The sequence below is a fragment of the Pelobates fuscus genome, chromosome 3, assembly GCF_036172605.1.
Source record: "Pelobates fuscus isolate aPelFus1 chromosome 3, aPelFus1.pri, whole genome shotgun sequence".
Lineage (NCBI taxonomy): Eukaryota > Metazoa > Chordata > Amphibia > Anura > Pelobatidae > Pelobates > Pelobates fuscus.
This window is the reverse complement of record NC_086319.1, coordinates 56,549,503-56,565,789: the sequence shown is the minus strand read 5'-3', so window position 1 is coordinate 56,565,789 and position 16,287 is coordinate 56,549,503. Positions and strand designations below refer to the sequence as shown.

The following is a 16,287-nucleotide window of genomic DNA, read 5'->3' as shown; positions in this document are numbered from 1 at the left end:
AAACTTCATACATACTACCAGGTACGTAAGCCTGCTCACGTTGTAGTTCACATACGTTTCATTCTTCTAGGCCATAGAGTACTGGCAAGTTAGGGGTATAGGCCCAAATAGGTACCTCCCATCTTGGCATTTCTGCCTATCGTTTAGTGGTCCGCGAGGCCAACACCCCGCCTCAACGTTTCAGAGGCAAACGCCATCGGGCCACACGTGAGTTAGCCGCCTCGCAATATTATAGAGAGGGCCTCACCTGTCACTCCCTCCCCCTGTTTTCTTTTACTATCACCGAGAGGCCTACGATTCCTGCCACTACGACGGGTGGCCTCAATAACCCCTCGCGCCAACTCATAGACAGAGCCTCTCATAGCCACTTGGCAACTAGCAGGGCCTCACCTGTCACAAAGAAGATTAATTTTTCGCCTTTCAGGCCTAATTAGCCTGCCAGTATCACCCCTGGGGAATCGGTCACTACACCCCTTACCATGGCTGGGTCGGCCGCTGCGACCCTCCAGCACTGGTTGAGTTGCAATCACTTTCTCCAGCCATCTGTTTCAGGGCACATGCTAAATCTGTGTCCAAATAAAATGTATCCCAAAACTATACTTAACATCAATAAACATTTCTGTACTTACGACATTACTGCCACATCATCCATCTAGACATTTGGTGGAATTCATTATCTCGGGTCTATCAGAAGGATTCACACAGGCCTCATACACATGCCTTCCGGAATCCTGGAATGTCCTAATTTACAATCCGCACAACAAACCCTACAGCAGTGGAGGCACTCATAGCCAGGAAGTGGCAGAGGACTTCATATGGGGGCCCTTCCAGTCCCCTCCGTTCACCACATGGCGGACAAACCCCATCGGTATTGTCACGGGGAAATCTTCTCACAAACAGAGACTTATCATTGATCTATCAACACCTCACACCTCTGCCACTCCTAGTCTGAACTCCCTCATACCCTCTGAGGAATTTTCACTGCAATATTCCACCATAGATCACGCCATTACGGCTATCATGCAGGCAGGGGCCGGAGCATGGCTCAGTAAGACTGATATCACAATGCTTTCAAGTTACTGCCTAGCCACCCTACACTGTGTCACCTGCATGGTATCAAGTGGGCAGGGAACTACTATTTTGCTCACGTTTAACATTTAGGTTCCAAAGTAGTCCGGCCATTTTCGACGTATTCGCCGAAACCCTATGCTGGTTTTATTAAATATAGCCAGATGCCCTACAGTTCTACATTATCTGGATGATTTCTTACTGGTCGAGGAGAATATTTCCCCTCCCAGTAGCCTAAAAGAAACCATCAGTCTATTCGAACAGGTGGGTGTCCCAGTCTCCTCCACCAAGACTGAAGGACCAGATACCTTCATCACATTCCTGGGTATCATACTAGACTCAGCCACCATGCAAGCTAGCCTGCCACGCCCAAGGTAGAAAACATTCTGATCAACATAATCTCTACATACAACTCGGTACTTGTAACCGCAAGAATTACAGTCTCTGCTTGGGTCACTGAATTTTGCCATTCGCATCATACCTCAAGGCCGGGCTTTCATCTCACAACTCCTTTACATGTTTCCCACTTTTAGACATGATGGACACAGGTCACCCCTGGATACCCAAGCCACGGCAGGCGTAATTATGTGGAGAAAATTTTTAACCACCTTGAATGGTAAAAGCATGTTCCTTCCAAAATTGTCTGACTCCTCACCTACCATTTGGTCAGACGCGGCGTCTACCACAGGTTTTACAGCAATTTTTCAGGAACGAATGGCTTTAGGGCAGCTGGCCTTCAGAAGTTCAGGACCTGGAGGGTTTTTCCACTACCTCAGCTCTGTTTGAGATATATCCCATCATGACGGTTGCCGTGGCATGGGTGCATTTATGGGCAGGTTCGTCTGTACGTTGCTACTCAGACAACCAAGTAACTTGTCACATTATAAACAAGGCCGATCCAAATCACTGACTATTATGAGATTCTTGAGGAAGCTCACTTGGCTGGCTGCATGTCATAATTTTCTCTTGTTTTGTATTCATGTTCCAGGTGTATGTAACACTGCTGCTGACCATTTGTCTCGCTTTAATTTCCAGGCTCTTTGTCAAATACTCCCGTCAGCCGCACTCACAGCCATGAACACCCCACTATTCCACCATCTAGTAATGGACTAGATGCTATTATGCAACATAGCAGAACATTGTCCCAATTAGCACTGTCTACTAATACCCGGGAAACTTACGATAGAGCTTTCATTTGATTTAAAGATTCCTTTCTGAACACAACATCTTACAACCTTTCATCGTGACATCCTGGTTGGGCTTTGCTTCTTTTTGCCACCTCAAACTCAAACTATCAAACAACACAATCAAACCATATCTGACAGGCATCCAACATCACATGCTAACTTTACAACCAGACAAATCAAGTGTCCTCCTACCAATTAAGAACATCCTTAGGGGTATTCAGAGATCCGAACCCCCACGTACGGCCCAGAGGCTACCCATAGATTTCCATATTTTTAAAGACTTATACAATTCACTAGATTTAAACCCTTTGCCAACAACACAAACCTCATCGTTAAAACCGCCATATACGTAGCCTTGTTCATGGTTTCTTGAGACCAAGAGAATTTACCGCCATCAGCACAACACAGTCCACTCACATCCTACTTCATTCACACTTAACAAAACACATGGACTATTATATCTTGACTCTGCCTCGCTCCAAAACCAGTCAACATGCACTTTCAGTAGAGGTTAAGTACTATCCTACTCACAACAGGTGGAGCCCCGTCAAACTATTGGACTCATATACCCAGCATAACAACGAACCACCATCTCAACCACTTTCAGTCTACAAGGTTCGGTACTCACTACCACTACCTTTATGACACACGTCAGGTCTTTACTTGCACAGCTGGGCCTCAAATCAGCTAACTATTCGGGCTACTCCTTCCGCATAGGAGCGGCCTCCACAGCATCCAGTGCAAACATTCCAGTTCATGTTATCAAGTCACTAGGGCGCTGGAAATCATAGGCTTACTCTAGATACATACCTAACCCGGTACAAGAAGTAAGAAATGCCTTTCAAGACATGTCTGGTTAAAGTATGTATATTGCTGGTATGTAATAAATTTGATTTTCTACTTTTGCCCTCTTTATTTACAGGCCTACCTCATCGTCGGTTCCGGCACACCACAACCGACTTGCTCTTTTAATACCATCCTACACTTATCAGTGTTTGTATCTTCTGTACTATCATGAGCCCTTAACACAAGTATTAAGGCCTTTTGGCCTGTAATTGTGGGAGGGGCGTATGACACACCTCTTCCCTACTTAAGGGACACCCCTTACCTGGCTCCATATCGTTCGAGGTCAGCGCTGCATCACCCTCCCACCCACTCCTCATTATTAACTCCTTTTCTCTTTACATTTCTTCTTGGTGGGCCCTCTTTATTTACAGGCCTACCTCATCGTCGGTTCCGGCACACCACAACCGACTTGCTCTTTTAATACCATCCTACACTTATCAGTGTTTGTATCTTCTGTACTATCATGAGCCCTTAACACAACTATATTATATATATATATACACATATATATATATATATATATATACACACACACACACAATTCTTCTGTGTATACTTCCAACTGAGTAACTATAGGTCACTAATAGTTGTCTCTAACTTCTTTAAACAGTTACTCAGCGATGTATAAGTCCACATTAGCCAGACATATTGCTGGCTACCTGCATCAGGCACTCCAGTAGACTACTGTAGGAGAACGTTAAGGAATAGAAAGTGATACAGGCTATGTAAAGTAGCTTAATATAATTAATCAATATTGGATAGGATAAAGGGAGAGAGAGGCACTTTACCAGTCCTTAAAATGGCCGAGGTAGATGTAAAAGCCTTCGTATGGTGAATCAGACAGAGGGCATAGTCAGGAGGAAGCCAGGGTATAGGACAACAGAAGTCTCAATCCTGGATAAGCAGGTCAAGTACAGCACATGGATTTTTATAAATGTAGTAATTTATTTTACACAAAATAAGGACAAAGTGGACAAGTATATCTCTGAAGACCAGGAAATTCAAGGCAAAAATTTTATTAACAAGGAGGCAGCCAAGAGTGAGTGGAAAACCTAGACTGTTGATGTGCCAAGAGGAATAAGTTTTAGATCACTTATCTAAGCAACGGCAGTCGGGTTTAAACTAGCCAGGAGATTGGATTCTTTGAAGCTTACTTACATTGAAACATAGAATGTGACGGCAGATAAGAACCATTCGGCTAATCTAGTCTGCCCAATTTTCTAAATTGCTTAAACTCCTTTACTGTGTTAACTTCTACCACTTCAGCTGGAAGGCTATTCCATGCATCCACTACCCTCTCAGTAAAGTAATACTTCCTGATATTATTTTTAAACCTTTGTCCCTCTAATTTAAGACTATGTCCTCTTGATGTGGTAGTTTTTCTTCTCCTCTACTGTGTTGATACCCTTTATGTATTTAAATGTTTCTATCGTATCCCCCGTCTCATCTTTCCTCCAAGCTATACATGTTAAGATTCTTTAACCTTTCCTGGTAAGTTTTATCCTGCAATCCATGAAACAGTTTAGTAGCCCTTCTCTGAACTCTCTCTAAAGTATCAATATCCTCCTGGAGATACAGTCTCCAATACTGCGTACAATATTCCAAGTGAGGTCTCACCAGTGTTCTGTACACCTTCCTATACAACCATCTGTTTTATTTTTTGTTTGTTTTTTCATTTGAACATTAATAAACTTAACCCCTTAAAACCGCAGCCAAATGTACAAGTTGTGATCAAAACAAAACCTGGCATTTGCGCTATATGTCTGTCCAACCGTAATTCACCTCTTTCATATTAAATGCACCCACACTTATTATATGTCATTTTATTCAGGAGAAACAGGGCTTTCGTTTAACATCAAATATTTAGGTTTGGAACATAATTTAATATGACAAAAATATAAAAAAATGGGGAAAATAAGAATTTCTTTAGTTCTACGTGACATTTTAACTGTGAATGTCAAAATACTGTTTGCTTTTACTGCAGTAACATTAGTAACATCAACAGTAACTGTGAATATTTGCATTGAGCGATGTCTCACGTGTAAAACAGTAGCCCCGATGTACAGGTTTTATGGTGTTTTGGGAAGTTACAGGGTCAAATATAGCGTGTTACATATTTCAGTTTGTTCACATTGAAATTCGCCAGATTGGTTACATTGCCTTTGAGACCATATGGTAGCCCAGGAATAAGAATTACCCCCATGATGGCATACCATTTGCAAACGTAGACAACCCAAGGTATTGCAAATGGAGTATGTCCAGTCTTTTTTAGTAGCCACTTGGTCACAAACACTGGCCAAAGTTAGTGTTAATATTTGAAAATCCAAAAACCTAATTTGAACGCAAGTTTTGGCCAGTGTTTGTGACTAAGTGGCTACTAAAAAAAACTGAACATACCCTATTTGCAATACCCTGGGTTGTCTGCTATTGCAAATGGTATGCCATCATGGGGGTAATTTTCATTTCTGGGCTACCGTACGGTCTCAAAGGCAACCTGGCAAATTTGAATGTGAAAAAACTGAAATGCAAGCCTTATTTGACTCTGTAACTTTTGAAAACACCATAAAACCTGCACATGAGGGGTACTGTTATACTCAGGAGACTTTGCTGAACACAAATATTAGTATTTCAAAACAGTAAAATGTATCACAACAATTATATCGTCAGTGTAAGTGCCATTTGTGTGTGAAAAATGCAAAAAATTTCACTGACGATATTGTCGTTGTAATACATTTTACGGTTTTGAAACACTAATATTTGTGTTCAGCGAAGTCTTCCGAGTAAAACAGTACCCACCATGTACAGGTTTTATGGAGTCTTGGAAAGTTACAGGGTTAAATATAGTGCTAGAAAATTAAATTCTCTGAACTTTCGGCCTGGGTTGTCAGGTAGGTCCTGCAAATTGTATTAATAAAATGACCTAATTATGTAAAATTATTACATAAATATATACATAGAATTATATTATATGTATATAATTTTTATTTATATATATATAGGTATATATATATATATATATATATATATATATATAGTGGTATATACTTATGTATATATTTTGTTCTACATGTATTTTGATATCTATATATTAATTTTAAAATACAGTTAGAACGAAATTACGCATGTATATTTATCTATTTTTTATTATTTTTGTAATTTTATTTTTTAACGTATTTATATATTTATTTTTTTAATATATATATATATATATATAAAATTATATATATATTTAATCACTATCATTGTACGTGTATTTTGATATTAATATATATAATTATGTATATATTAATATTAAAAAACACGTAGACAGTATGTGTATGTGTGTATATGTGTATATATATATATACTTAGATCATATATATAATAAATATATATATGATCTAAGTATATATTATTTTTACACTGTATTAACTTATTTTATTTTATTTTCAGGCAGCAGGGGGAGTACCTGTCATTACAGGCACTCCCCCTGCTGGCATTGACATGGACGGCTATGCCATCCATGTGATCGCGAGGTCCTTGCAAGGACCTTGCGATCACATGGCCCAGGGGGGCTGAAGAGGACGGAGGGGGACTCCCTGGGCTCCCAGGTAAATCCCCATACCGCAATCGCCGGCGTGGGATCGCCGGCGACTGGGTAAGTACAAAAGATCGCAGGGCCTTCTATGTCGCCCTGCGGCGTTTAGAGCCACCAAAATAGGGACGGCATAGAACGCACTGCGGTCTTAAGGGGTTTAAAAAAAAAAAAAAAAAGCATAAGGACAGTAAAAAACAAACATGATAGTGCTGCTTTAATAAGGAGCAGGTTAAGAAAAGAATCTTTAAAGTGGGAAGTAATTAACAACGCATATGTAATTTGCGGAAAAAAAAAGTTTTATGTTTACACAGGTTCAACATTACAGAATGTCTGCATGAACTGCAGCAGGTTAGCAAGTGAACCAAGAAACAATGCGGTTCATAAACGCTCATCAAGAAGGTCAACAAGCTGGCAGCATCCTTCGTTAATAATCTTTCAAAATTCTTAAAAAAAAAAAATACAATTATTCAACAAAGTAGTTTATAATTCATACATTTACATATTTTTTATATATACATATATTTGTTTACAATCTCATTCCACCCCTCTATTTTTTGTTCCCATCAATTCAGCTCCATTCATAGTAGTTGGGGGTTTTCCGTGGACGATGACTCTCTCATATCAAAATATAGAATAAAGAAAATACAGTATTTAATCTTGCATAAAAATCTATTACATAACAAACGGTTTTCAGAGCTTTCAAATGTACAATTGATTTCCTTTTGGGTGCAAGTCAATTATAGAGAGAGCAATGTTAATTAATTTTACAATTCTTAAATAAACGTGTAATTTTATGTGCATCTATCTTTTCTTAATGATGTTAGCAGAAATGTTTTCTCTAGTCTGTTCTGCAGTGCTACTTTGTACATATTAGGGAGCTGGAGAAATATGTCCCTGGTATAACTGACAGTAAAAACAATATACCATAGAGTTACATTCTTTTTGAAAGCTTAAAGCACCTCTCTATGATGTTTTCAGTAACGGTCACAAAGAATGAAGTATTTACAATATTTGTTATTCACTGCTCCACCTATTTGCTGTACTACAAAGAATGTCAAACCTAGCAAATTAGACTCTCTGTGATGATGGTCAGAGATAGAAGCACAGCACATTGAAAGAGGAACAGTTACTTCAGTGGAAATTATACTGTTGAATAAAAACATTCTATAAGCTCTCTCTCTGCCGATTGACAGATACAAAGTGCAGAACCTATAACAATGACTGACAGGGGCAAGATGGAGGTAATCCGTCCCAAAAATTGAGTGATCTTGAGTTGCTATATTTAATTTTATTTTGCAGACCTCACAATCATAAACTTGCAAGATGCAGGAGATACGCAGCACAATACTAAAATCCTGGTGAAGAGACAGCACCTCTTTAATCTTGTCAAATTAAAACAACTATAACAATTATAGAAGGTTATTACAAAAATGCTAGTGATGCTATTTTAGATTGTGGGTGGGGGGCGGGGGAATAAGCATTGTTCACTCTGTAAATCTACGCTGTGTTTCAAAATATATATTTTTTTCAAGTGACTGGATAGGATTCATGCAGCACCTAAGCAGATTGCAATTTAAGTCAGTTGCAACGATTGACATTTGTAAACATTTAGTACACAAAGATTTGTTTGACACTTAAAAACCAGTTAAAATTCACTAGCTATGTATATTATGGACAAACAATGATTGATATTCTAAAGAATACAATAGGGCAGGAGAAGAATATTCACCATGCTATACATGTGAAAACTTCTAGCTCGTGAAAATCCAACAAATGTAAATCTCTGATATAAACCTGCCATACTATTTTGCTGGAGGGAGGCTGTAAATTAATAACAACAGGGTGTATTACCACATCTATACAAGGATCCCTTACAGTGGGGCACCAGATTGTGGTTATTAAAGGTCTACTCCAAGCACCATGACCACTTCAGAAGCCAGACATCTTCCGCTAGACCACCAGGGAGCATCAAAAGCCGATGTAGAATCAGGTATGAGGGCAAAGTGTTGCTAATCTATGTGCCCCATTACTGTGAAAAAGTGCCAGGGTACTCCTGGCATAATTACAGCGAGTTGCAGTGGTTATGATGCTTGGAATAACCCATTATAGTAACTGGCTCTGTTGAAAAAAAAAAAAAAATAATAAATCCCTTTTTAAAGTTTCTACAATTTCCAAAGTTTTACAGATTGTGTAAATCAGCTATTGATGGGCCCCAAGACTAGACAAGTAAAACTTTGCATTGACTTGAGACTTGGGAGATATCCATATTGATTCTCTGAACTGCATCATTAGAACTGCTCAGTCAATTACTGAACTGAAGGAAAAGTAATCAGCTAAATTAGAATGTGTCTAACGAAGTGTTGTTTTGATATAAACCCTCTGTAACAAAGTTTCAAAACGGTTTACTGGTTTAAATTTGCTGTATGATATTGCAAATATGTTTTGATGACAGAGCCACGTCTGGATTTTTACATTTTAGTTTGAAACGTAACAGATAAATTTAATTTGGCATGATAAAACGAACCTATAATTATTATAAGGACACAATTACCTATTCAGTTGCCTGATTAAACTGGACTTTTATATCAATAATTGGTTTTTTACAGGCATGATAAAAAAATACCTTATCCACATCCCATTTTCAGCTAGTGCTAAACAACTGAATTTTGAGAAAGTTAAATATTAGACACCCATTCTGGATCCCAATATATCAGCTGGAATTAAAATGTCTGTAAGATACTCTTAAAAGACAACATAGACATGACGCAAACATATATTAAATTTTTGTCATGACAACTCCACAATCCTTTGTATTACCCAAGCATTAAATTTTGAACAGCAGAAACACATTATCCTATTTTTTTCTCATACCACAAAATTAAGTTATTCATCAATCTTACCCTACAGCAGCATATCACCGGAGAAACAAATAAAACGGCCAAATATCACGCCACGCATGCAAAGTATTTTAGCCGACGATTAGCAGTGAAGATGTGGCTTAAGCACTAAACAGATGGGCATCAAATGCTACAAAACATATTTTAAGTAAAATCTGTTTTGGTTTTTTTAACGTGTTGGCAGATAACCACACTGTATAGTGCTTTATTCGGAATGAAAACAAAAATGAACAAGCTGTTTTTATATCACACTTTATAAAAAAAAATAGATTAATTGAAATAATTATATATTTACCTAGAAATAGATATATATGTGATTTGTAAACCACTATTTTCTTTTATCTCAGATTCCTTCTATGTCAGTGTTACCCCCCCAGGTACATACCAATTTCAGCTGCTCATCTATACAGCTCAGAAAATATATTTTAAATGACATTCAATAAATGTGGGTGTTTGGTTCTTTAGTCAAATGCCCAGTTCTTGTTCATTTGGGGGTAAAAATGTGATGCTGTCAGTGGGTTAAAAGCAACCCCTACATCAGAATCCACAAGAATAGAAAGGTGCGTTATTTACAAATAAAAATAAAAAAAGGCCTGGTTTTGGTGATCCAAGCCAGGCTGCAAAGATTCCACTTTGAAATCTTTAACGCAATGCAGGTAGACTGTGCTAGGCCAGATCCACTGCAATCCAGACATCGGTGTCTCTGGAACCAGGTGCACAGTGGTTGTTTAGTGAGCTTGAGATCGTTCCCAAAAACTCCACCTTTTAGTGACTTCTACAACCCAACCGGTCGTTTAATTGAAGAAATGTAGTTAAGGCAACATGTAAAGGTGAGCATGTCAAATGAAGGAATACAACAGTCTACTAGGAATATGGTTCGGAACTACATTCCAAACAGCTGAAAAATGTGTCGATGAAAACTTTTTGATATGAGGCTTTTTTCAGTTCATGAACGTGGTGGTGAATGCGTGAGCACATAACTGTATGTTCACCTTGGCATGATGATGCGTTCTATAGCGCACACTATATGATCCCAGTTCTTACAAAGTATTGCGAGTATAGTCACTGCGACGAATGTGCAGATTATATGGAAGCGGCTCTTCATCATTGGTGCCGTGAATTTTGCAATTGTGGAGACAAAAACCAGGACAACAGTTATTAAGGCAAGGACTATGTTTATACATTTCCCCAGGAGTACTTTGGCATTCACGGTTTCAGACTGAACCGCTAATTGTTCCTGCTGGTGAAGCTCCAGTTTAGAGACTCGTGTCTGGCAGGACTCCAACGCTTCCTAATAGACAAACAAAGTAGTAATGTTAACATTGTATATACGGATAGGATATACACATACATATCTTCTCTTTATATGTTCTCTTTACGCAAGCTGACAGTCTAAAGGCTATTTATTATATCAATAGAACAATGTAGATCAGGGCACATCTGGTCGTTTCTCCAGTAGGCAGCTTTATAATAAGGTGCAGAACAAAAACAACGTTTCGGCTCATTGTTTTCTAATTATATATATATATATATATATATATATATATATATATATATATATATATATATATATATATATATATATATATATATACACACACATATATACACACACATTCATGTTTGTATTTTCATACTTTCTTTATACAGTTTGTGGCACCTGGCTTTTTGTTTTCACTGGTATATTTTCTGTTTTTTTAAATTTATTTATTTTTGCAGTGCGCATAATGACAAACGGGCCCATGGTGCCACGACAGCAGTCCAGGGCTAAGCATTAATACAACATTTACAACGTGGCTAACAAAGGATCTGCACATTTTTTTAATAAGTATGAGTGATGTAGCTTTTGTTCTAAGAGGGTATGGGTGTTATAGCAAAGCATGTGATGTGTACCTGTTAAGTCTGGCATACCGAGGATAAGCAATAATCTGATAGTAGTTACAGGTGGTGTGCATAAGATTAAGCATGTGGAATTAAACTTGTGTTACATATCTGCTGACAAGGTTACCTGCTTGTATATATTATTAGAGACTCGTTGCTAGTCTGCTAGGTCTGTGTTGCAGCATTTATCCGATGCGCTGGGTCTATTGTTAGGGCTGGGGGTGCAGCGCCTGGTTAAGGAGCTGCATGTGCCGTTCAGTGGGTGGTTCAATCGGGAGTGGGGGTGTTCGTGTACGGTCAAGTAGCCGTTCTACAGGAGTGGGGGTGCGATGCGGTTTTGAGAGTGCAGCCTAATGTATGCCATAACGAGGGGAGCATGGTTTTTACGGTTAAGTGTAACTTAGTGTTACTGTGTATGTTTAGGCATAACGTGGCACTGGCGAGAGTTCAAATAGTCACCACTGCAGGCAAGACCACAGGGGGCTTCCGGGGGACAAATGCGGTCACTTTCGCCGGGTCCCATCGTTGGGTTGCGGTTTCAACCCTTTGAGGTCCATCTGGAGGCAGTGAGTCCATCGGCAGTCCCAGCGTGGGCATTATGGACATTGCTTCAGTGATGTCGCGGACTGTGTGCCGTGTTTCTCCGTGGAGGATCAGTAGAGTTCTCGTCAGTCGCCAGTGGTATTGGATGCCTTTCTGCCAGAGGAGAGTAGTGAACGGTCTGAGGGACCTCCACCACACCAAGGTACCTCCTGATAGGTCTAGGTAGAAGGTAAGCTGCATTCCCTCAAAGTTGTAGGGGTCCTGGTTCTTAAGGGCTGCGAGTAATGCTGCTTTGTCCCTTCCATTGTGGAAGTGGACTATTAGGTCCCGCGGGGCTGCTGCTGGGGCCTTAGGCGCTTTTGGTATGCGGAAGCAATCATCCAGGGACATTGATTTGGCCTGTCTTGGGGATAGCAATGCCACCGAGAGGCGCCTCAGCATATGTGGTAGTTCCTCTGCGGGTACGGCCTGTGGAACCCCCCTGATTTTCAAGTTATTTTTGCCGCTCATGTCTTCCAGCATCGCGAATCTAGTATTGTATGTTTTGTTCTGTTTTTGGAGCCCCAGGATTGTTTGTTGCATTGAGGCTATTTGCTGTGCATGTTCCCCTGTAGTAGCCTACACAGTTTTGAGCCGGCCTGTCAGGCCCCGGAGGTCTGCGCGCAGATTTGCCATATCTGCCAGGATGTTGTGTTGTAAATCCGCCAGCAGGTTTTTAAGCACCACTGTTGTTACTGGTTCCTTGTCTGGGCTCTCCGATTTTGCGGCTGGTGTCGGTCTCGCCGGCATTGCGTCCTCATCGTCTTCCTGGGACAGTTCGTCGGACAGGTCTGAATAGGCCTCAGGGTGGTCGGCCATTTTGGGCCTGCTGTGCCTGTCTCAGGAGTGCGCCTATATCGTGGCCCAGACGGGGTTTGTCGGGCTTTATCTTTTTATTTTTACCAATATCGTAGTGCGGGTCTTACTCCTGCCTCTACAGTTATCCCGGTCGGGCAGTGCTGCGGGTAAAATGGCAAAATCTCTTGCAGTGTCTCGGAGCTCTGAGACCGTGTGGCCATTCGGTTCAATCGCTTGGCCACACCCCTCCCCCCCCCGTATATTTTCTGTTTTATGACGTACATCTTGGATTGGAGTGGTGGGGAAGCACTTTTATATACCAGGATTGTTTTTACTTTAATTTCACTGAAGTGCCTTACACACTTAATTCTCTTTTTTATTTCTAATGATAGTGTTCCTTTAACCACTCTAACAGTATGAAGAAGTGGATTCAAATTCCAAAGGCAGCGCAGTGGCGGATCCAGGGGGGGGGCAACGGGGCAATTGTCCCTCCCCAGTCCGCAGGCACTATGCTGACAGCCGGCAGGGGAGGGAGGGACAGAGAGAGGACCCGGGAGCTCAGCCTGCAGCTCCTGCGGGCGCGAGAGTGAACTCTAGCCCTGGAGCACGGGCTAGAGTTCACTCTCCCCACTGGGCCACCAGGGAATACCCACCTGACCACCAGGGAATCCCACTGGGACGACCAGGGATCAAGAAATGCCCCCCTCCTCCCAGTAAAGGTAAGAAGGGAGGGGGGACATCAATATTTATTTTAATAAAATAAAAAAAATAAAAAAATAAAAATATATATATATATATATATATATTAATGAAAAAAGCCCCCCTACCCTTATCACACACACTCTACACACACTGCCACCCGTACACACACACACTGCCCCCCATGCACACACATTGCCGCCATACACACACACTGCCCCCCATGCACACACATTGCCGCCATACACACATACTGTCCCATACACACATACTGTCCCATACACACACATTGCCGCCATACACACATACTGTCCCATACACACACACTGCTCCCCATACACACACACACACACTGCCCCCCATACACACACACACACACACTGCCCCCCCATACACACACACACACACTGCCCCCCCATACACACACACACACACACTGCCCCCCCATACACACACACACTGCCCCCCATACACACACACACACACTGCCCCCCATACACACACACACACACACACACACACTGTCCCCCATACACACACACACACAGCCCCCCATACACACACACACACACACTGCCCCCCATACACACACACACACTGCCCCCCATACACACACACACACTGCCCCCCATACACACACACACACTGCCCCCCATACACACACACACACTGCCCCCCATACACACACACACACTGCCCCCCATACACACACATTGCCCACACTGCCCCCCATACACACACATTGCCCACACTGCAACTGTTACACACACATACTGTCCCACACAAACTGCATCCCTGACATACACTGCCGCCCTCACTCACACACTACAACCTTCACACACACACACACACACACACACACACTGCCCCCCCTACACACACACACCACTTCTCCTATACCCTACTACAGCCCCATTTACCAGCAGACCTCAGGTAAGTTGTCAAACGGTTTGACTACTTACTCTGGGAGGGGGTCCCGGCACTATTGACACCATAACCACTACACTGAGCTGTAGTGGTTATTGTGTCTGGATTATTTCTTTAAATAATCTACAAGTGCCCCTCCCGAGATCAGGCTCTGGATCCGCCATTGAGGCAGCGTCTAGAACCCCACCATCTTTAAAACTCACCAGCAGGTGTTTTGAACCCAGTTTTTAATGTTAAATGAACTCAATAATAGTGTGAGCATTTAAAAATGTAATCTCCATGGATACAAGTGAAATTTTCCATTTTATGTATATCATTTATTCTATCGCAAATGCTTTTAGAGAGTACAATTCTAGATACAGGCCAGCTATTTGAGATTTTTTATTTTTTTTTCGCTAGTAATTTCTTGTCATCAGAATGTTACAGTTCTTTTCCTGTCGAGCTTTTGAACCGATTTTGACAAAATAATGATCATATTTATTGTAACGCAGGAAGATGTACATGACATGTTGTTGGCAATCGTACCGAAGGCTACTGTAACAAAATGTGTTGGAAGCACTATTTACAAAAGACAAAAAAAACAAATAAAAGACACTAATGGGAATAAAAAAACAAAAAACATGAGAACTAAATATAAGAAAAATAGCTTACTAGTTGCAGCCTTACTGATCTGTAATCTTGCCTAAATGTGTATTAAGACTACCATATCTACAAAAGTAACTATTAAAATCTAAATTATCACTGGTTCACTTGTTTCTTGTCTCAGGACACGCAAAAAGCATGAGTTCATTGGGAATTTGTATGTTAACATTGTATAGAACAGGAGATTAGTAGTTCCACAATACTGGGTTTTTAGATTTGTTAAAGGGGTGCACTATACATTAAGGAATATAGCCACTAGAGCTCATTGACCAGGTCTCTCACAGAGCCCACAGCTGTGCAATTATCTATTGCTCTGCTAATAAAGAAAGTAATTAATGCATTCGCTCGTCCAACTTTGGGTGGCACCAACAGTCTCCGAGATAGCTGGGGGCCACTCAGAGACTGTGATACAAACCCAGGAGAACAGGGACCAAGGACTTTATATATAATATAAATTACATCAGTTTAGCCTTCTGATTCTATAATGTTTTTGCAAGCAAATAAAACTTGGTCTTGTAAACATAAAATAAGCTTTATGGATCTTAGCTTCCAAATAAGGGACCAGCATCATATTACACTAAATTGAAGCAGGATCAAGGTTAATTGATCATATGGGCTGCTGTATTTTATAGCCGCATTGGTATTCCTCTAAATGCATGAAGCCTCAACCAGAATCTATTTACAATGTCTGTCTCACTCCAGTAAAGACTATGATGGATTTCGTATCCATACACTATAAATGTAAGTAGTAGGGGGATGAGCGATTTCTATACATGCTGCCAATGTGTCTTGCAGCAATAAAATATGGTTCTATCACCTATTTTTTTTTTTTAAATCAAAATAACTTTTTTTTGGGTATTGATTATTTAATACACAGGCACATACACTTGCGTTAAAATTCAACAACAGAAAAGCAAACTCTTTAAAAAATATTTTATAAAAAAAATAAAAAGATATTAAAAACAGTTTCAAGGAACACTATAGGGTCAGGAACACAAGCATGTGTTCCTGACCCTATAGAGTGTTAAAACAACCATCTAGCCCCCTTCCCCCGTAAATACAGTAAAATCTTACTTTGATTCCAGTCTACTAGTTGCTGGTTCTGCCCATCATCTGCCTGCTTGGCTGATATAATCAGACGTGGTGATCTGAACCAATCACAACGCTTTCCCATTAGAGATAT

The 16,287-nt window shown here is 40.5% G+C and overlaps 1 protein-coding gene across 1 annotated transcript in view; it reads right to left on the bottom strand.

Annotated features, from left to right (window-relative positions):
- Positions 1-6,953: 6,953 nt before the first annotated feature.
- TMCC3 (transmembrane and coiled-coil domain family 3) overlaps positions 6,954-16,287 on the bottom strand; it is a 74,532-nt gene continuing 65,198 nt past the window's right edge. Inside the window, exon 4 of the mRNA XM_063447096.1 lies at positions 6,954-10,866. Coding sequence (XP_063303166.1) covers positions 10,564-10,866 — 303 coding nt within the window. The 3' untranslated portion in view covers positions 6,954-10,563. The remainder of the gene's footprint in view (positions 10,867-16,287) is intronic.